This window comes from Falco punctatus (genome assembly GCF_963210335.1).
Source record: "Falco punctatus genome assembly, chromosome: 7".
Taxonomy (NCBI): Eukaryota; Metazoa; Chordata; class Aves; order Falconiformes; family Falconidae; genus Falco; species Falco punctatus.
In genome coordinates this window covers 63335800-63355986 of record NC_137587.1, presented here as the reverse complement: position 1 = coordinate 63355986, position 20187 = coordinate 63335800, and the positions used below count along the sequence as shown (strand labels likewise).

General features: G+C 46.0%; 1 protein-coding gene across 19 annotated transcripts in view; it reads right to left on the bottom strand.

Moving 5' to 3' along the window:
- Positions 1-20187, bottom strand: part of CHD2 (chromodomain helicase DNA binding protein 2) — a 90298-nt gene that overhangs the window by 20687 nt on the left and 49424 nt on the right. For 12 of the 19 annotated variants that reach the window (XM_080394307.1, XM_080394306.1, XM_080394309.1 and 9 more), the window contains 15 exons: positions 17758-17844; positions 11302-11363; positions 9822-9944; positions 9344-9493; positions 8296-8429; positions 7422-7647; positions 6616-6716; positions 5927-5971; positions 5592-5767; positions 4800-4924; positions 3994-4210; positions 3258-3347; positions 2161-2351; positions 950-1138; positions 271-433 (listed from right to left, as the gene is read on the bottom strand). In XM_080394307.1, coding sequence (XP_080250433.1) covers positions 271-433; positions 950-1138; positions 2161-2351; positions 3258-3347; positions 3994-4210; positions 4800-4924; positions 5592-5767; positions 5927-5971; positions 6616-6716; positions 7422-7647; positions 8296-8429; positions 9344-9493; positions 9822-9944; positions 11302-11363; positions 17758-17844 — 2079 coding nt within the window. Of the gene's footprint in view, positions 1-270; positions 434-949; positions 1139-2160; positions 2352-3257; positions 3348-3993; positions 4211-4799; positions 4925-5591; positions 5768-5926; positions 5972-6615; positions 6717-7421; positions 7648-8295; positions 8430-9343; positions 9494-9821; positions 9945-11301; positions 11364-16511; positions 16634-17757; positions 17845-20187 lie in introns of those variants that run through there. The other 7 variants (XM_080394298.1, XM_080394303.1, XM_080394299.1 and 4 more) reach the window with 5 other exon arrangements.

The following is a 20187-nucleotide window of genomic DNA, read 5'->3' as shown; positions in this document are numbered from 1 at the left end:
AGATCATCTGGATTTACACAGCAGAGGCCACACACAAAATGAATCATGCAAGACAGATCTTACATTGCATACGACTCCCACTCTAGGTGGCCACAAAACATTGCCTACAGCGGAAGCAAAGGGCTCTAGACTCAAGTGGCTTAGCTGTGAGAACTATTTCTAATGGAAATGCCACAGAAGCTAAAGCTTCACCAGACCTCATTCTTGATGGGAGGCCAGAAGACAGAGGAAAGTTAAGGAAAAAAGGTGGTAACCGAAGACACTGCCCACCTGCAGGGTCTCAAGGCCATTCTCTCTCTCGTTTTCCTCAGGAGGTTTAATAAGGTAGCAATGGTTGCAGCACTTTTTCAATTCCATCACAATGTTCAGGAAACCAGATGTGCTCCCTCTCGTTCCTTTTGAAAGAGCTTTGTAGTTTCGTGTCAAAATCCACCTGCAGGCAGGAAAATGAAAAGTCCACATCATTTCACAGTGCAGAGTGGGCATGCTGGATTCTTGGAGGGACAAAACCTTCGGGGACACCTTGTTCAAGCATCAGTCTACTTCCCTCCCTCCATCTCTCTTCACTTCTACAGGAAACTGCTGTTAACTCACTAAAAACCCTGATCTTACTTTCCTATTGACATTATTACAGTTTAATATTAAACAGCACCACAACTTTGTGGGGAGCTTTACTCCCCCAGGAAAGACATAGCCTCTGTCCTGCAAAGCCAGCCAGCTGAACTGTATCACTCTACAAAAGCACCCCCAGTGGTCTGCAGATGCTCTTTTAGAAGAAAAGTTACCAACTATCCTACCTCAGATACCTACTGGGAAGCTCTTGGTACTACAGGTGATGGCTGCCACACTGCATTCTGAAGGACACCGTATACTGGAACACATTCCCAAGGCACACAGAAAGATGTGCCCACTTCTACTGGCACTCCCAGGAACATAATAAATCACTCACTTGTAATACTGCTTCTGCAAAGCAGACATTTCCACCCGAAGGATCTGCTCCACTTTGGCTGGCAAAGATTTCTCCACATCCTTCTTCACTCTGCGTAGGAGAAACGGTTCCAGGACTTTGTGAAGGCTCTGGTAGCCATTCTCTCTACCTTTCCCGTGGTCCTCTTCAAAATCCTCCCAGAACTCAAACCTAGCAACAGAAACAAGGAGCAGAGAAGGGTCTGAATACCTTGTCTTATTGCACCGAACAGCAGCTATTGGATATGCTCCTACTGCACAAGACAGGAGATCACCAGTTTAATGGAAACACGGCGGAGGATAAAAGGTTCACTCTGCTCTGGCTAACTAAACAGACTGGTGGCAAAGCCAGAAGCTCTCTGCCCTTAGGTGCCTTCCTAACATCTTGTCCTTGAGCTCCACGCTGACTCCCAGGGCCCAAAATCCCAAGCTTTCCAGTATTCTACTCTGCTGCCTCCTGCTGATGTTCACCTGGCAGCATTTTCTGAACTTTCCCCAGTGCCCTTCACTCAGCAGGGTTTTGGCAACAGTACTACGCTTTACACTGCTCTGAAGGCTCTTCTGGATCGCTGCTTCCTCCAACAGCTCCTTCGAAATGTGGAGATCTGCTCTTCTCCTCCGCTAGGGAGACCTCATCCCTATCCTTCACACTTTCTGTGATCCAAAGAATTTGGGGGACAGCTCTTTTTGGAGTCAAGTATAATTTTAGCGAGCTTTGGGGCATGCTTGTCTAAGCCTTAGCAGTGCACATAGCCCATTTTGTTTTAAAGAAAACATTTGTTACAATGCAGACACACGATCAGCTAGACAGCCCCATCCTTGAGCAGTACTTCCAGAGACTGTCGTAAAATGGTTGGCGAGGGTGGCTGAACCGCAATGAAACCTCAGAGATGGTTGAGATGATTGCTTAAAACAAGTTTAGCTTTTTAGAGATGGCTCTAAGACAGCAGAGAGATTTGAAAGGCATGTATTAGGTTTCCTCATTCAAACTGCTGCCAGAAATACTCCTTGTGTTAGTCATTTAATCTCCGATTTTCCCCACCCACGTCTGTTCCCCTTTTGTTGCTCTAACTCCACTGAGTTTAATTCAAGGATTTAATTCAGGGATCACCACTATTATGCACTCCCTCGAGCCTAGTTAACAAACAAGAATGGACACGGAGGTATTTTCTGAAGGACCAGGAGGAGACTTACTTCTCTGGCATGATGAAATGCAGCAGGGACCAGAGCTCTTTGAGTGAATTTTGAAGTGGGGTACCGGTAATCAGCAGCCTGTGGTTGGACTTGAAATCAATCAATGTTTTATACAGCAAAGAGTCATCATTTTTCAACCGATGGGCTTCATCCACGCCTAGAAAGGCCCAGTTAATACTTCCCAAAACAGCCTGGAGGGAAAGAAGAAAAAAAAAACAGCCCCCAAGGAGACGCGGGGTCAGACAAGCCCCACCACCTTGCACATGCCCCTCTCTCCATGGCCAGGAAGCAGTGCAGTGTTTGCTTTCCAGGATGTCCTGCCCCAGCCCCAGTGCTGGACCCACCACCAAAGGAGCTGGGCTCACAGAGTTTGTTGTTCACAAAATCTGGTGACCAAGGCACCTACGCTAGTTTTGCCTCCCTGGAAAGGTGAAAAGTAGCCATGCTGTATAGCGCTCCTGCTGTATAGCACTCCTGCCGTATCTGACGGTCTTTCAGCAAGTATATCGATTTTAATCCACCTTCGCTTTACCTAGAAAGTAGTCCTCCCCCAGTACCCTACTCTTCCCTTTTCTCCATGCCCCTGCGGCCCTGCTGTAGCGCTGGAGTAGCAGCAGGAGAGCAGACGAACAAGCCTATAAAGTTAAGGTAATCTGAGTTCTGATTTTATTTATTTTTTTTTTTACGTTAGTGTTAAGCTTTTTTGTTTTCTGCTAGGACTCAGTGATGCACTGACAGGGATGATGAGCATTTCCTAAGCAGACCGATTTCTTCGAAGTATAAAAATCCAGGTATTGTTTACACTGTGGCCAGCAGTTCAGTGTAATATTTTGTCCTCTTAACTAGCCTAAATTAAGCCAGGTAAAATCCCTGCCTGGTGTTTTACAAGTAAAAATAACACCACAACTGTGCAGTACAAGAGCAAAAACACTAACAGGTGTCCCACATTCCCTTTGCATTACTGGCAGCAAAAGCAAATAGTAGCTGTATGTTCTCCAACACTACAGAGGAAAGAGGTGAAGCCCCCTAGCTAGGGCCTGGCTTCCCCCTTTGCAAGCAAAAGAAAGTCTAAAAAACATCCCTGAAGCATTACTCACCTTATCCTTCAGGAGAATCTCATATGTTGTAATAAGTGCATTGAATTTCAACCTTTTAGACTGAGAGTGGATCCACTCATATTCACGTATCTGTGAGAGGCGAGAGGAGACAAACGTTAACTTTGATACCAAAAGAAAAGTTAGCAATCATTATTTTAATGTAGCTATAGCCAGCAACCCCAAGTCCAAAACCCTCTTGTTCAAGGTGCCATTTGATGAGCTCGGGGTGCCCAAGGAGCAGCTTGCTTCAGAGCACACATGGTTCAACTGCCCTCGCACAGGTGAAAAAATAAGGTCAAACACCTTGCTGTTGTGACATTACCCTATCTGCCAAATGTACACATCATCTCACTATCGACACCGCAAGACTCACAACATTTGTGTGCTTTGTCACGTGAATAATTAAGCATATAGGAAGCAAGGACTTTTGTACTGCTGTACTTCTTACTGCAGCGCATTTCAGCCCAGCACAAGAGTGGTATTATCCAGACTCTCTGAGTGAAGCCAGTACTCCTGTGCTCACTCTAAGAGAGGAAATAAGTTAGAAAAGTAGAAAAGTCCTTGCAGCAGTGAATTACACCCGTGGGCTCAGCTACACCAGCTCCAGCCGCCTGCAGTACTGCCAGTACGCTCTACCAGCCTCTCCAGCAGAACATGTCACACGTTACACAGAAGCTGTTGTTTTGCACCCAGCATTTCTACCCAACCCCACACTCTTTGCTTTCCAATTACACACCATGTTCCTGCTCATGAGGTCTCCGATGTAAACCACCACATTTATCTCAGGTGCCCACACTTCAAACTCCCTCTGCCACGAGGTGAGAGTGGACAAGGGCACCACCACCAGGAACGGGCCATAGAGCTGGTGCTGATGGAAGAGGTACGACAGGAATGATATTGTCTGAATCGTCTTGCCCAGTCCCATTTCATCAGCCAGGATCACACTGTTGCTCCTGAGAAAGAACAGAAATGCTGCCTGAGTGCACGTTTCCCCCACTACTAATTCACTGTGCACCAGCATGAATAGCAATCCACCAGGACAGAAAGGGGGCAGTGCAAAAACATTTGTCTGAAGACTTTCAAGTGGATCCCAGGGACATCCAGATTGCACATGGCACAATAACTTGCAAAAACAAAAGCAAAGGGAGAAGAGAGTGAGTGGCCTAATTTTGGATGGACGTTTCTCAAAGACTTCAACAAGTGTGTAAGCATGCTGAGCCAGAAACCCTTTTTTTCAGTTAAGGCAATGGAAAATGAGGGCTGATATGTAGTAGGCTGACACCACAGTCAAGTCCAGCACGTGAACAGGCCCAGCCAGGGCAAATACTTTTTGTTTTCACACAAGGTTTCTTAAGTTCACGCTTCAGATAGCTCCTGCTTGCAGTGTCTGCAATGCAGCTGGGTGTGTTAACATTCAAAATCCTTCAAGCTGCAGAAGGAGGCTGGGTAAAGACCTCAGGTGAAAACAAGAGGGTCATATCCTACTGGGACAAAAACCAGGAGACACAAAACGAAGACCACATACATAGCATCTGTACGTACTTGCACCACGAGTGAGCGAGCCAGTTGAGGCCCTCCAGCTGGTAATCTCGCAGCTCCAGGTTCTCCCCACCAATGTAAGGAGGCTGTTTCTTCAAGGCAACAAACCTTGGTCTCTGCTTCAATACCTGAAAAAAAGATGCTGCCGTAAGTCCGCTGAAGAAAAAGACAAATTAAGTAATGAAAATTCAGCAACGAAATCTATCAATTCAGCAAATTTTATCAGTTAAAGTCCGTCCACGTTTTCCTAGCCAGTGCTTATTGTGTGCATTTCAGATAACAGCTCCACAGTGTTATGTTCTGCCTGCTGTCCTCTGGTTCTGACAACCAGGGCCGTGAGCCTCCCCAGCAGTGCAGTAAGCTGTACATAATGCACACCAGATGGAATAAACTCTGCTTTCTTTTTTGTCCTCTTTTGGGTTTTCTCCCATTATTTCCATCCCTCTCCTCCACTGCATCTTTTCCCAGGTACACTGTTATTTGATCCAACTGATATTAAAACTCTGCATTTCTGCTGCAGCTCCTTCTGAGGAGGAAGCACTTTGCAAGGATTAATGAAGACTCCCACTCTCCAGGGGGACGTAACATTCTCACTGTGCAAGGAGTAAATCAAACTAAAAGGGGTTCACATCTCTGCCTGAAGTACAATACAAGGAAGGCAAACAACCATTCAAACACTGGTGGGAGGATAGGAAAATGATCTCTGGCATCTGTCCTTACAAAATTACACATCCCCACCGCTCGTGTCATCACCCAGCCTGAAGAAACCCAGCAACAGGAGAGAATTAAGCAAACCTTGCAGTCCCGGGTGGGAATGGTTTTGGAGTTGTTGCGGTTGTTGAAGCTGTCAATGCAGTGCTGAAATTTCTTGCTTATCAGAGCCTCATCTTCCCAGCTGCACTCAGCATAGGGCAGCCCCATCCACTTACAGAGGTATTCAGGGTCATTTGAGGATGTTTTGCGACTGTTTGCTGCAAAATATGCAAAAAAGCCCAAACCTCAGCAACTGTGGTTCTGTGGCTGCACCACAAGAGTGGTTCACAGAGGGGCAGTCCGAACCACCCATACAGCCACAAGACAGGTCTCAACCAGTAGGAAAAGTTTATAGGGACCAAAAAACACTCCTTTACCTGGGAAATCCGAATGTCCCGTGGCAGACTTGCTGGTCTTCACAGCTGTGTGTGGAGACAGAAGGGAAGGAAGGGTTTGGAGTGCTGGCAGCCAGCAGATGGAGCAGGGCAGGCAGGCTGCCACTGCCATACACCCCATCCGTTTTTACAGGAATTGTATTGGAAATGGGTTAAATAGCTCTCCAAGCCAATCCCAAAGAAACTGGATGCTGGCACCTATGACTGACATGACTGTGATATTACTGAAGTGCTCAGGAAACCCTGGTTTTATTTTTAGTAGCGATCATGAAAATCTCACCCCTGTGCAGCCTTGCAGCCTAACCACATCCTCAACCATGTCACATAAAGCGGTCCTCATACAAGCCAGACCTGTACTGCTGCTTTGGATGCAAACACCTTGCATCCAAAGGGCTGAAGTCGAAGAACTTCAGCAGCAGCAACCTCAACATCCTCTTGGAAACTACCGTATCATCCCACACTTAAGGCAAGGAGAGCGACTGATTTGTAAACCTGCATTTCTTCAAACCCGTGGATTTCATACACTGAAATACAGTTAACACCAGGTTTCTTTCTCTGGAGATACCGAAGGACCAGGAAGAAGAGTGTGCCATACAGTCATTCTGCTGTCACTAGCTATTAAAGTTCCCACTCCCACTTCACCCCTTTACAAAAGTGTTGGGTCCACTTACCAATTACTCTCTCCACAATTTGATATTGTTTGTTGAGCTCTGAAGCTAGCTCTTGTTGGCAGTTGAAATATTCTACATCTTCAGGTGATACCTTGCCCAGCCTAGATGCAAAAACAATCCAGAACAAAAACACACTATAATGCTTCTGAGGCCACATATAGAAATTCTACTTTCCTATACGGTTCTGTCATTCAGACAAGTTACTGAAGCAGACTACTGCTTATATATTTCTTAAACTATAAATCACTACTGAGAAGCGAACGTCACAGATGTTCACACTGTCTCCTTATTAAGTGATGCCTTATACTGCGGCAAGAATCAGCCTCAATACCAGAGTCACAGATGGAAGCTGCTACTCCAGCTTTAACACTTTGGAAACACACCATAGCTCCCCTTACAATTCCTGGGGAGGTTGGACATAAACTGATGCCAAAACTTGCACACAGATAAGCCCACAATTAGCAAGAGTCAATAAGGCTGTAAGCCCTCGTGTCACCTCCAGGGCCAAGTAAATGCGGGCACCACTTTTTTTTTGTCAGCTACCCCAACTCTTAAGCCTGGGTTGTGGCAATATTGTGGATTTTGTGTCCCTTCCTCTCTCAAGACCACAGCACGGACACCACCTCTATGAGGGAGGATGTTCATCAGCAGGCAAAGAGAGATGTGAGCGTTGTGCCCTGAAAACAGTTGCTTTGGATGAAACATGCTTTTCAAGAAGAAATCAAATGTTCTCAGTCATGACTCCGCAAACCTCTCCTAAAAAAAGATTTTCCCAAGGCCAAATCACCGGTTGAAGTAAAGCATACCATTGCTTGATCTCCTCCTCTTTTTTCTTGAAGTTTTCCAGCTTTTTCAGGCCCTTCACTTTCTGCTGCTGCAGGGACTCTTCACTCTCCCATGTGCTATGGATGTATGACCAGCCTTTCCATTTGATCAGGTACTGAACTTCTCCCTCATCCTTTTCAGGATCAAAGTCAGCGCTCGGGTTGCCGTTGGCTTCAGTTGCATACACTGTAGTGGAAGCACCAGTGGCTGCGAAAGAAATCAGGCTGCAGTCAGTACCTTTGCTATCGTGTATTGGACATGAACTGCATTAGAGCAGAAAGTTATTTTTCTAATACATCTTTTGTGACAGCACAAAGAATATCCTACAGATTCTGCAACCCAATAAGACAGGCACTCAGAAGTTTTCTATGTAACAGAATCTTTTTAAGTCTCTCTGTTATAAACGCCTTTAAGTATAATTCAAAGGTCTCCTGAAAATGTTCACAACCATTCAGTTTTACAAAAACACTTCTGTAAGGCTACGAGAACAGAACATTGGCTTTATTTTCATTATGACTTTGTCAATGGAGCTATGAAAACTGACTCTACTAGAAGATTTATGCTGTATTTCAAAGAAAGGAAAAGCAAGAATTGCAGAACAATGACTGCATCTTTAAAATGTATGCACCCTAAATGAAAGCTGCCAAGCACATAAACTTGACGTTTTACATTTTTCAATACTGCATTTTACAAAAGCTGCTAGAAGACATAAATAAGAGGCCTAGAGGAAAGGGTAAAGAGTGCTGAAACCCTTGGCCCCACTTTGAAGTTGCAACAGCATTGCACCAGCTCAAGAGAAACTGTGATTGCACACGATTGACACTAGAAATAAAGGCTTTTTCCAGAACTACGCACCTCCTTTTTTTCCAAGCCTGATGTCTAAGACTTTCTCAATAGTTTCACTGTTGTCTTGCTGTTCATCAGCTCCTTCCCCAGTCATCTCTATCAGGTCATCAGAATCCGTCTCAAAATCATCATCTTCTTTGTAACTGAACAAGATAAAAACCAAACTGATCAAAAGCCCTCGACTTTCCAGTCCAGAAACACAGAGAATGGCATGGACTGGGGCAAACCTTCTCCAGCATTTATCTTGTGGTTGACTGCATATTCACACATGCATTTCTTTTCTTAGCTGTTCAGTGGTTTTTCCCCCGCTCAGATAGCTACACTTTATCAGACTAATAGTCTATCTTGTCCATATAGTTTTTCTGACCGTGGCCAACACCAGATGCTCCATAATGAGATGGAACAACCCCTGCAGCAGAAGCAAGGTCATCAACAGAGAAAGTCTCCTCTATCCAATGAAAGATTATTTTATGTTTAACAATGGAGGCTGCAGAGTATCAAAAGGCTGCATGGGTGCCTATACCACCCTAGGAGCTAAACTTCTCATATTTGATGAGCGTTTAACTACCAAAAAATATTATTTGAGTGGCTCTTTGCAAGTCCTTTATTAGGACTGCCAAAAGGTGAGAAGGCATTGGGGAACAGATAATGGTTTACCTCCACCATGTCTTGATATTCTGTCCCAAGACAGTACCTATCAGCCATTTCCAGACACTTGGTCCAGTCGAGCACAGATGCTCCCTTTCACTCATTTTAATCTATTAATTGCAGTTCTTAATCTCATCTGAGAGTGTGTTAGAAACATTATGCAAACCTCCTCACATTTCTCTAAGAGGGACTGGTAAATATTTCCTCCTTTACAGGTGGCAAAACAAGGTAAAGAGAAGTCCTGTGTTTGCAGCATGAACCCATCAAAAGAATCACATCTCTGCCAACAGCTACCTGCAGGGGAGGGCAGGGTCTCTGCAGGGTCACACGGGCACTCAGGGCCCACTGGTGCCCCCCCTTCCCCAGCCAGCCGACCCGCATCACCAAGCAGCCCCACACTTGTTGATACCTGACATTTTTGGCTGCTCTTCGGCGAGTTTGTCTCTTGGGAGTCTCATCATCTTCGTCATCATCGTCATCTTCAGATGAGTCTGGCCTCTTTCTCTTCTTCCCACGCAGGGGTTTGTGAGGCTTTTTAACATTGGTTTTGGCCACTGTTCTAAAATCAGAATTAATAAAGCCATAATACAGCGTGTTTTACATGAAGATCCATTTTAGTAAATCTTTAAGAAAGCATGAATCTCAAATATTGGACTCCTAGAGACACAGTCGCTGTTAACTACCACAAAAACCAATGCATCACTCACTGGAGCATGAAACAGGTAAAGACAGTAACTAGGTCCTAGGTTTACTAGGTTGTAAACAAGGGCAATATCGCAGGAAATAAAACCACATTATTTAGTGACAACTACAGATTACCTCCCTGCCAAGCACAGGCAGAAAAGACATGCAGAAAGACAGACAAGACTGAACCAACCGCTCCTTACCTCCTTTGAGCAGGTCTTCTTGCTTTAACTTTCTTCGGTTCAGGCTCACTCTCTCCACTGGTGCCTTGCTCCCCTCCATCTTCATCCTCCTCTTCACCAGAAACATCTCTTTTCCATTTACTTCTAGAGTCAGAAATGTAGGTCACGAAGGGCAATCATATTTCAACACAAATACTTGGATAAACAGACACCCAAGCCATCTAGGTTAATGCTAGCAGGCCACAGTTACGAGGCAAAGTTCAAAACTGCACTCTCGGTTGGCCAGTGCAATGCATGGGTGATTTTATGGGGTGATTCTCTGCTTTTAGGAAGAAGCCTCAGTCACCTAGGTTTCAGTTCAGGTATTGGGCAGCGTATCTTGAGTAAGAGCGGCTCTTAACACATACTACAACAGTGCTTGTGGCAGCGTTGTACTTCTTACAGCTGGGTGGGAAAGTGCTTTGATTTATTTAATTTTCTTTTCTGTTTCTGAAATGGGCTGGAAAAATCTTAAGAGAAGTGCTCACTTTCACTTATGGCATACAAGCCACAATGTGCACAGTTATATGACCTCCCTTGTAGCCTGGAAAATGGAGCAAGAAGTCGCCTGCCATCCAAATTCAGGCAATTAAAGTTTCCAAGTGTGAAGGCAAATCATACTGTACCATTAGTGGAAGGAAGCGTGTTCTCCGTGGACAGGTCAGAGCAAAGCTGCAGCTCTGAAATGCCCTTTGAAGGAGCCCCTCCTCTCTCCAAGGGGACATGGAGAGTCCACAGGGATTATTCCCCTTGCCCAGAGAGGTCCATACTACAACAGGGAGGACCTGTGCTTTATTACCTTCCCTCCTGCACTGATGTGTACAACTGAATGAAAAATTAAAAGGCAAGAAACAGGAGAAAGGGAGCAGGATCATGTGGCCGTGTAAGTTCTCTCCAACAGGCAACTTGTAGCCCCTTCAGTTCACTTTAGTGTTTGGAAAAACAAAAAGGTACTTAGATGGAAAAGAGCAGTAAAATATGACTGTAGGTGAACTTGGTTATGGTGATCAGACATCCAAAATATCCTTTATGGAAGTTCTTTTGTTTTAATAGAGGGTTATAAAAGATAAAAGAGGATAATAATTTGACTTCTTATTCTCTGTTAATCAAAAAGGTGGATGGAGAAGGGGTTAAACTATTTTAAGTACATCCGAAGGAGAATAAGTAACCTGATGGAGAACTGGAAGACTGACAACAGAAAGTGAACCTGACTTGTCCAGATTCCATCACAGGCAAGTGGGAAAATATAAATGAAAGAAAAGTTGGGAGATTCTACCCATCTGTAGATCCATATTCATACTTCAGTTTCAGTCATCCGAACTATTATTACTGGAAATATTAAAGAACTTATTTTACAAGCTCACCATGTTGACAACACCTAGCGATCAATCAAATACTACCATTCTGAAAAACAAAACAAAGCCAAGTATCACCATTCAAAACCCTTTCCCTAGAAACTTACGGTTTTTTCATTTGCTTCTGGCCTCTTCTTTTTGGGCTGTCATTTTCAGATTCGCTACTTGCCTTTAATTGAAAAGAAAGAAAATCAGGTTGTAGGCTTTGCTCTGGACTTTCTCCTCAAGGATACAACTGAAACGCATGCACGTGGTCTGAGCTCGGACACAGCCTGCCTGCTCTTTCACTGCAGTGCTGGAAGGATGCTTTGGTGTGACGGGGCTGCAAGAGAGCAGCCAGCTCCCCGGCACCAGTCTGGTTACTGCTGCCGCACTCTCAGCGTGAAGAGGGTAACTCTCTGCAGAAAGGCTGGAGAAATCTACTACAACAGCTGTCCTGGAGTCCCTGAGCTGGGGATGCACAAGGCTGCGACCCACCTACCCCTCAGCATCAACCTCCAACACCTGGCAGATGCCATCTCAGCGGACAGTGCGACACCCCCTGGATTACAAAACCACAGGGTGAATTGAACCCACCAAACCTCGCACCGCCCAGGCGCTGTTGCAACCTGCGTTGCAAGGTGCGCATCTCTCCTGCCTGATGCTCGAAAATCAGGCAGCAGTGTGACTTTGCGCTTTCAGGGCTTGCCACAGTGCTAAGGCTTAGCTGTTTTACAAGGCTTTTAACTGAAAGTGCAGTGGCTGCATGTACTTTCAAGAGCGCCCATACCTGCCATTTCAGCAGGAACCTGCAGTATTTGGGGTTGTTTGGGTTTGGTTTCTGTGATTCTGTGGCTGCACTTTCACAACAAATGCATTATCTTCTCTTCCTTCATTAAAGAAACTTCCTATAAGGAAGGAAATTCTCATAAACAGACAATATTCTCATCACAAGAGTGTCCCTGCTTTCCTGTTGGGTTTTTTTTTCCTCCCACAGCAAAAGTGACTGAAGACCTGACTGCATCAGGGCCGTGTCCTGCTGCTTTCCTTCCTCCTAATCCTCCAGTCTCCACCAGTGAAGTCTCGCTGGCTAAATATATCCAGAGATATTCTAACTCCTTGCTGTACTATTTTAAATGTGGGCGTCATTAACTCCTACAGACCAAGACAGCTAAAAAAAAACCACCCAACCCCCCCAACCTTTAGGCTGGTTGTACACAACCCCATTTTCGTAAAAACTAGTCAACCATAAAAAACAGATTACCACACAAATGACACCCGTCAACCAAAAGATTACTTTGCCTTATACACTTGCTCTAGAAAATACAAACCAGCAGGGAGAAAACTGAAGAAACCAATGTGAGATTTCTAAAGGAGTATTAAAATGACAGAAGCAGCCTCCGAGACACCTTGTTCTACACGCTTACTGGAAATCTGCTTCATGCTGCTTTTTGCAGCAGTACTGAGCTTTAGCTCCAGGTAATGCCTGCTCACCACCAGTACCCCAGTTTGCATCTCCTGGTACCCCTACCACCCTCCTGGATACAGCTAGCAAAGCTTACAACCAAGAGCTGTTCGCAGTAATTTTTTGAAACTGTGTGAGCTGCAACATGAAAAAGTCAAGGCTCTGGAGAGGCATGGCCCACCCTCCTGATTGCTTTCTAGATCCTTTATTTCCACTTTCCAGTTTCCCTTCCACCAACAGAATTTTCCCTCTCATTTGCATCACTGTTTCCATTAAAATATACTGAAATACTGGATGCCACACTAGACCAAGAGCTTTGCTGAATTTCACTGTGGTTTGGTGTCAGATTTACATGTGACACAACAGCACCTTTTGAACCGTATCTTACTACAAACACGTGTTCATCCACCTGTTTCAAGGCCCTGCATGAAATCCCTGTCTCATTTACCAAGCATCCAGGAAGCAAGTGACTGGCAAACACCGCAGAGAGACCTACCTACCCTTTGCAACACAAGCCAAGCATTCCACAGATTTCAGTTTCAACAAGCAAAGTTTAAAAGTCTTCCTTACCCCCTCGCGCCCCCCCCCCCCCCCCTTTTAATGTCTTATCTGCTTTCTGAAGCGTGCTGCTTTGCCATTCCAATTTTGGCATGGTTTTTTGAGAGCTGTCCATCAACGCACATTTATTTTTCACTGTCTTTTGGCAAACCACAAGTAGAAAGAGGTGGATTTTATTTCTGCTCTGCGTCACAGAAGATCAGATTTGGAGAAAACCAAATACAACCTTTGGCTCTCTGAAACTAACTCCACTTTTTTGCCAAAAATCCCATTTTCCAAGTTTCTTTTGTCCATTTTCCTCATGCCTCTACTCTCCCCCTGCTCTACCACTGTCTCTACAAAGCTGATGCTATCTCTTAATGACATGTCTTTTCCTTACCTCTTCCTGCCTTGAAACATTTAACTCACGACTGCAATTCAGCCGCCTTCAGTTACATTTTTCAAAGGCATCACTGTCTTTTTTGGATGCGTGTCAAGCCCAGCTCTATCTCCTCTGACACAGCCAGTCCCCATCCGCAGCCTGAGTCATCTGCCTGCCTCGTGCTCCCACATCCTCGCTGTCCCAAGTGCTGGGAAGTGCCATCCCTGCAGCCCCAGTGACGCAGCATCTCCTCCCCACTCCCTCGCCTACCTCCAACCCGTGTCTCCTTCTCACCAACTCCTGACCCCGGGGTGCCAGGCTCCAGCCCCTGGCTGAAAGCTGCTTTCTACCATCTTATACAGAAATAATAACAAATTTTGTTTTAAAAAAGCACAAGCACGTTTTAGCAACCTCTTAATTCTGCTTAAATCCACGTTTGAGGACCCAGCTGCAAAACTCTACGTGGACTTGCTCCAATCAGCCCAAGGCTGAGATCTGCACCTCGGCCCTGGACTCTACAGCACAAACAGAGCTTGTGCTTGTAAACACCGTTATCGACATCAACCCACAGGCTCTGGCTGCTGGCAAATTCCTCAGTTAAGGAAGCACAGCTGATAACCAGAGAGCTGGGAGCATGCCAGGTCCAGAGCACACACCTGAGGTCCCATCCGCGCTCCAGCCTGCCACCCACCATTGCCGGGAAGCAGACTGGCTGGGAAATCACACGCAACTTTAATTTTAGTAACATCACATCCCTGAACGACACAAGCTCAAGCTGACACAATCAGTCTCCAGTCCCCACCAGGGTTTTTGTTCAGCCCAGCAAGAGACGCTGGGGGCACACACTGCTGGCTCTCAGAGCCTGCCTACCAGCACTGGCAAAACTCGGCTGGGCTCAGGCTGCCCCTCTAGGGTGCTGCTGCTGTGGCCAAGGGGGAAGATGCCTTGCCTTCCTAGATCCCCCTTCCCCTACCAAACACTACAGAAGTGCCCATCTTACTCCTGCACCACCATTTCCAACTGGACCAGCAATTGGACTCTTAAAACGTGCTTTCCCCACCTCCAGCTGAAGGGACCAGCCCTCCCTCTCCATGCCTGACTCCTCCCATCCAATTTATTCTTTCTCCCAGTGCATAGTGTGCACACTTTTACTAGACTAAATATGCTGTATTCTGCCGTGGAGTAACGCTGCACGAAACATGATGATACTGCACACGTAGCACCAAGCAGAGCAATGCAGCAGCAGTCTAAATGTTCTAGTCCCACAGGCTGTCCGTGAGCATCCTTGCTGCTAGCTCAGCACAGGAGAAATGGAGACTCAAGGCCATGGGCATGGTCCAGCTGAGCCTCTCGAGCTCATGCTGCCTACTAGGAGAGATGAAGCCTTGCTTAAACAGAGGCAAGAAATATTTCAGAGTAAAGTCAAAGTGAGGATTTGCTCATTGCAGGCTTAACAGAGGCCAAGCTCTAGCACTCCAGAAAAGCTGGAGAATCTCAGCTCACCCTGTTAGTTTTCTTATGTCTGCCAAACTTCTCTTTCCCTGTGATACTGGCAGTGTTTGAACTTTCAGCAAATATGTGAGGTGAAGCACCGATCAAAATGCAAATGAGCAGATATTTTTCTCAATAATAAAACCAACTGTATTTTGGGAACACCTCTGGTGCATGACTTATGGCCTCTCACAGAAAAGATGCACCACACCATTTATTGCCAACTCCAATCTGAAACCACCCTTTTTACAGCAAAAAGACCGTGCCTGTTTTGGGCACGTTTATTTCTTGACTGCCCCAGAACACTCTGAAAGGCACCTGGCCCTGCATGTCTCACATCCCCTTGCTGAAACTTCAAGCCAATTCATTAACTGCAGAGAAAATGCATGTGCAAGTACCGTTTTTACTAAAAAACTCAGGTGTGCCCTTATTCCTGGAGACAGCTCTAGCTCTCTGAGCCGCTCTGTGCCCCCATGCAAAACTCCGCTTTCGCTTCCTCATCTTTCAGCCCACGCCTTCGCATCGATCGCTGGGTTTCACCCTCCCCGACTACAGCTCGGAGACCTACACAACGTGCCGGTGGCCTTACGGGCAGTTCCCAGAAGGCAATCATTTCTAACACAGAAATAACCCTACCCAAACTGCTGGTCTCAGAGGACAGACCAGTGATTGAACAGTGCCCCAAAGAACTGAACCACCCCCACCTACGCAACATCTCCCCCGATCAGGGTGAGTCACGGGGCAGCACGCGGGCAGGTGTGATGGGTGATTCTCATTCTGCGCTCTGAGCCTGCCACGCTGCCTAAGCGATGCTGTTTGCTAATACTGCAGAGAAGCGTTAGGGAAGAAGGCAATTAAAAGCTCCTAGACACTGTGCTGGAAGTCCCAAGCAGCAAGGAACAAGAGCAGGTCACTGGCGACAGGATTAACCCTGTAAAGGTAAAAAGCAAACTTAAGAGGTGTCAAGCGCCTTGGGTTTCTGCCAGCTCCAGCAGCAGCAAGGAGGCCTCAGCACCATGCAGGCTCGAGCTATGCTACTTCCTCCCTCTTGGCGTTTAGGTCTTCCAAAAGCAAGACTTTCCATCTCCTCCTGCTCTTCACGAGGCCTCAGCACTGTGCTCCTGACACGTCACACCCTCCACCGGACTCTGCTGCAGATGGGAGTTGCCCTATGGGGACCAGTGTTCCTTTGGGGAGAGAGAGGGGAAGGGGTGGGTCCAATTTTGTTGAATTTGGCTTCCCATTCCACAAAGGTGGCGATGGGATCATTGGGGTCATTGGAAGGACTTTTTTTTTTTGTTTTTTACAATATTTTGTGGTATAGCAAAGTTTTTACATCTCAGATTTATTTTTTTTAAAAAAACTTTATCGTACCTTAAGTAGTAGGAAATAAAGATCTCGAAAAAGAAAACAACATTTGCAAAACCACGTAATATTGTAAAACAAAAAAAGATGGGACTTACCTGAGCCCCTAACAGGGCACTTGGGTCTGCAGTGGAGGTCGGTGGTGGGTGTGACATCGCCAGCACAGTGCATGCCGGGGCATCGCACAGAGAGGCGGCCAGCAAGCTTGGGCTTTGCCGAACTTGAAAAGGAAAACAAAAGCTAAGTCAATGATGTGCCCCAAGCCCCTTCCTAACCTGCTGCTATGTGGGACATCCAGCACAGGAGTCGGGGGGGGGGGGGGGAGGGCAGGTGGTGGTACTGCAGGTGCCACAAGGCTCAATAATGCACAGAGCGAGGAGCTGGAGACCTGCATTTGCCACATGACTCGGACCCCTCGAGCATCAAAACGCACATTTCAGTGGCAAAGCACAAGTAGCCCTATGGTCAGAGAGCGCCACTGGGCTCCTGCTCAGCTGAAAAGCTTTATCTTCAGATTCCCAACCACGTGGTCCTGCACCTAGCTTTAAGCTCCAGGCTCTACTTTCAGTCTAAACTTCTCTCTTTTTTTCTTTCCCCTCTGCTACAGCTACTCAACCTTCCTGAAGACCTACAGATGAACAGCTGTATGCAGAAAGCCTGCTGGATGCAAGTCAAGGTGGTAGCTAATTCCTAAATCTTCAGAAAAAAAAACAGGAAAAGCAACAGTTAGAAGGTCTGTCTGCCAGGCTTTGACCACTTGTCACCTCCAACTGAAGCATGAAATACTTCCCAATATTCAACAAAAGAAAAGTGATAGTTCACAAAGCGGGACGCACACAAACGCATTTATCAGCATGATCCATTCCAGGATGTACAACAATGACTGTTTTGTTGTTATAAGGTGTTTCTGAGAGGTTTCCTTTATTCCTGGTTGGATCTGTGTTGTGTTGTGGGTTTGGTTTTCTGGTTCTGGTTTTTTGGTTGTTTTTGTTTTGGTGTTTTGGGGTTGTTTTGGTTTTGGGTTTTTTGTTTTGTTTTTTTTTTTTTTTACAGACTCATTTATCTCCAGGACATTTCTACAGCAGAGCATGATTCGCATTACACCCCATTCCAGCAATCAGACCAGTGCATGCAGATCTCAGCCCACACCGTGTCCCGCTGACTCCAGAGGTCTCAGGCCAAGCGGATCCAACCGCAGGACTGGGACCTTAACTGTGAGCTCCATCCATGCACCAAGCCAGGACTCGGTGTTTACAAGGCAATGCAGACGAGACCTCCCTCTGCTCTTTGGGTTTGGTTGTTTTTATATGTGCAGTAATCCCTCATTTGTTTTTTTTTCCTTACCTCATCTTTTATATTAAATCGTGACGGTTCTTGTCTGCTTCGGTTTGACCTCCTAACCCCATAAACATCAGGATATTCTTCCCACATCTGCAAAATAAACAGACCATCAGAAGGCCTGCTTCACCCCAATTATTTCTAACATTTTCGAAAAGTTTGATGGTGAATGGTGGTTTGGTTTTTTTTTTCAAAAATCAATGTAAGACCATTAGGGAATTAGCAACCAGTAGATGGACCCTTTAAAAAACTGGCTGAAAAAGATTATGGTTATTCTGGGGTATTTGGCAACACGCTAAAGCAGCATATTTTATCTGAGCATTATCTTTACAACAGTCCACCTTTCCACCAGTGTACAAATTACCCTCCAGCTCACTTAGGCTGAAGGACAGAGTGTTGAGATAGCCAGTGCTCTGCAAGCAACGGTGCTGAAGGTAAGGAGGCAACACCTTGCATGTGGAATGAATGGACATATCAACCCAAAAGAACAATTTAATGTCGCTAACAGCTTCCACCACAATTCCCTTCCATTGGGAAAACCCCACCAGTTGCCTGAGGAGCCCAGCACCACCTTCAAAAGTGAATTCTGTGGCCCAGCGTGGACAGCAAATGGACCAGGGCACCCCGTCCTTTGGCAAGGCAAGGCAAGGCAGCGGTGCTGCCGGTTCTTCTCCTGGATGGACTGATGCAAATGCAGTTTGGCAGCGCAGGACATGTGGATGTGCAGAGCCGACTACTGGGAATGGTTGTGCTCTATTTGTTGTAACCAGGCCCTCAACTGTTTAATACATTTTGCCTAACAGCAGGCATCTCTTCTTGCTGGATGAACAGGAGGAGAAGGGGGAGACAGGAACTGATGCCCTGAGGGATATGAATGCAGAGCTGTGCTGGTGACACAGGACACCAGATGATTTACAGGGTAGATAGAAACCACCAATGTGCCTCTCAAACACCTACACCAACAATCCCTCTCTCCCGTAGCAGACCTGATCCTCTTAAGTTTTCTAAGCCTATTCATTCTCCTTCTGCTTCTTCTCTCCCTCCAGTCCTGAAATGTCTCTGCAAGCCACTAGCAGGAAGAAGAAATCAAAAGACACTGTCAGAAGCAGCAGTAACTTGGGATTGAGAGCATGATGAATAGAAGGCTACAGCCCAGCAATTTTTCTGCTACTGTTAAAGGAGGAATGGGGTAACACTGCAACAGACAGATTGCGAAGGTGTTTATCTGTTGGGCACGCGAGTGAAGAGAGAAAAATTCACACCACAGAAAACATCAAAATACTCCCCAAACCATCTGAACAACTTGTCTTTTCATCTTTTAAATGGCACAGGTTTTGGATGAGGGATAGACTCCCATGACAAATCTGAATAGCATCTAATACAAATTAACCTCACCTGCACGGGTGTATCTAGACAGAAATACAAAATAAACAGTAATATAATAATTAATTGCATTGCTTATTCAAGGGGAACAGGTATCAACATGCCTAGGTTAAGCCTAGCTAAGGAAAACGCCCATTAACAGAGAAATTAAGCAAGGGGAGAGGCTTTCTTATTAGAGGGTGCCCTGACCTTTTCATGCCTCATCCATGCTAATTATCACCTTCTGTATGGATGCGCTCCTTCACAGGATAATTTTAATGTTTATTGTAAGGGACATGCTCTTGGAACGCCACAGAGGAAAACTTCCTTCAGTTCCCACTTAACAATAAAACAGAAATTTGAATATCGTGTTACCACAACTGCCTTATAAACACATCTTTCCTTGCCCATCTGAACACGAGCTGAGCTGGCAGCCTAGAGATTTGTGAGAGGGAGAAGCTGGTAACAATCCTTCCCTTCTCCCTTGCAGGTATGTGGGGAGTGCAGGCTGAAAGCACTGCCCTTCCTTCTCAGTCTTTACGTACATAGCAACTTTCTCCATAAAACTCTCTCATGAGCAAGCTGTGCTAAGTGCAAACCACAGCTCAGAAGAACAGGATAGTTACCACCAAAAAACGCACACACAAAAAAACCCCAGACCTGACCTAACCTGATTTTCTTCCCTTCAAGTAAATTCAGTCCACCAAGTTCCTGTCTCCAAATGAGTTCTTGGACTCCTCTTTCTCGCCTCACACCACACTGTGTTACTCAGGTGCCTCCATCCCTCAGGTGAAGTAGGTACTGAAGGCACAGCTTTGGTACAGCAGAGGTGCTCAGCAAACAGCGGGACACCACATGCATTAAACACCTGCAAACCCTTTTCCTCCTGGGCAGCAAGAGGTGGAGGGCAAACCGGCCCCTCATTCGCATCAGTCAGCCCCATCACCCTCTGGTGCCCAAAGGGCTGTCCCATCACAACAAGGATGACACCAGCAGGGCACAAGCACCGGGACCAAATAACCAACGAGCGTCCTGGGGACACCAGAGGTTGGAGGCTGTTGGGTCAATGTGCAA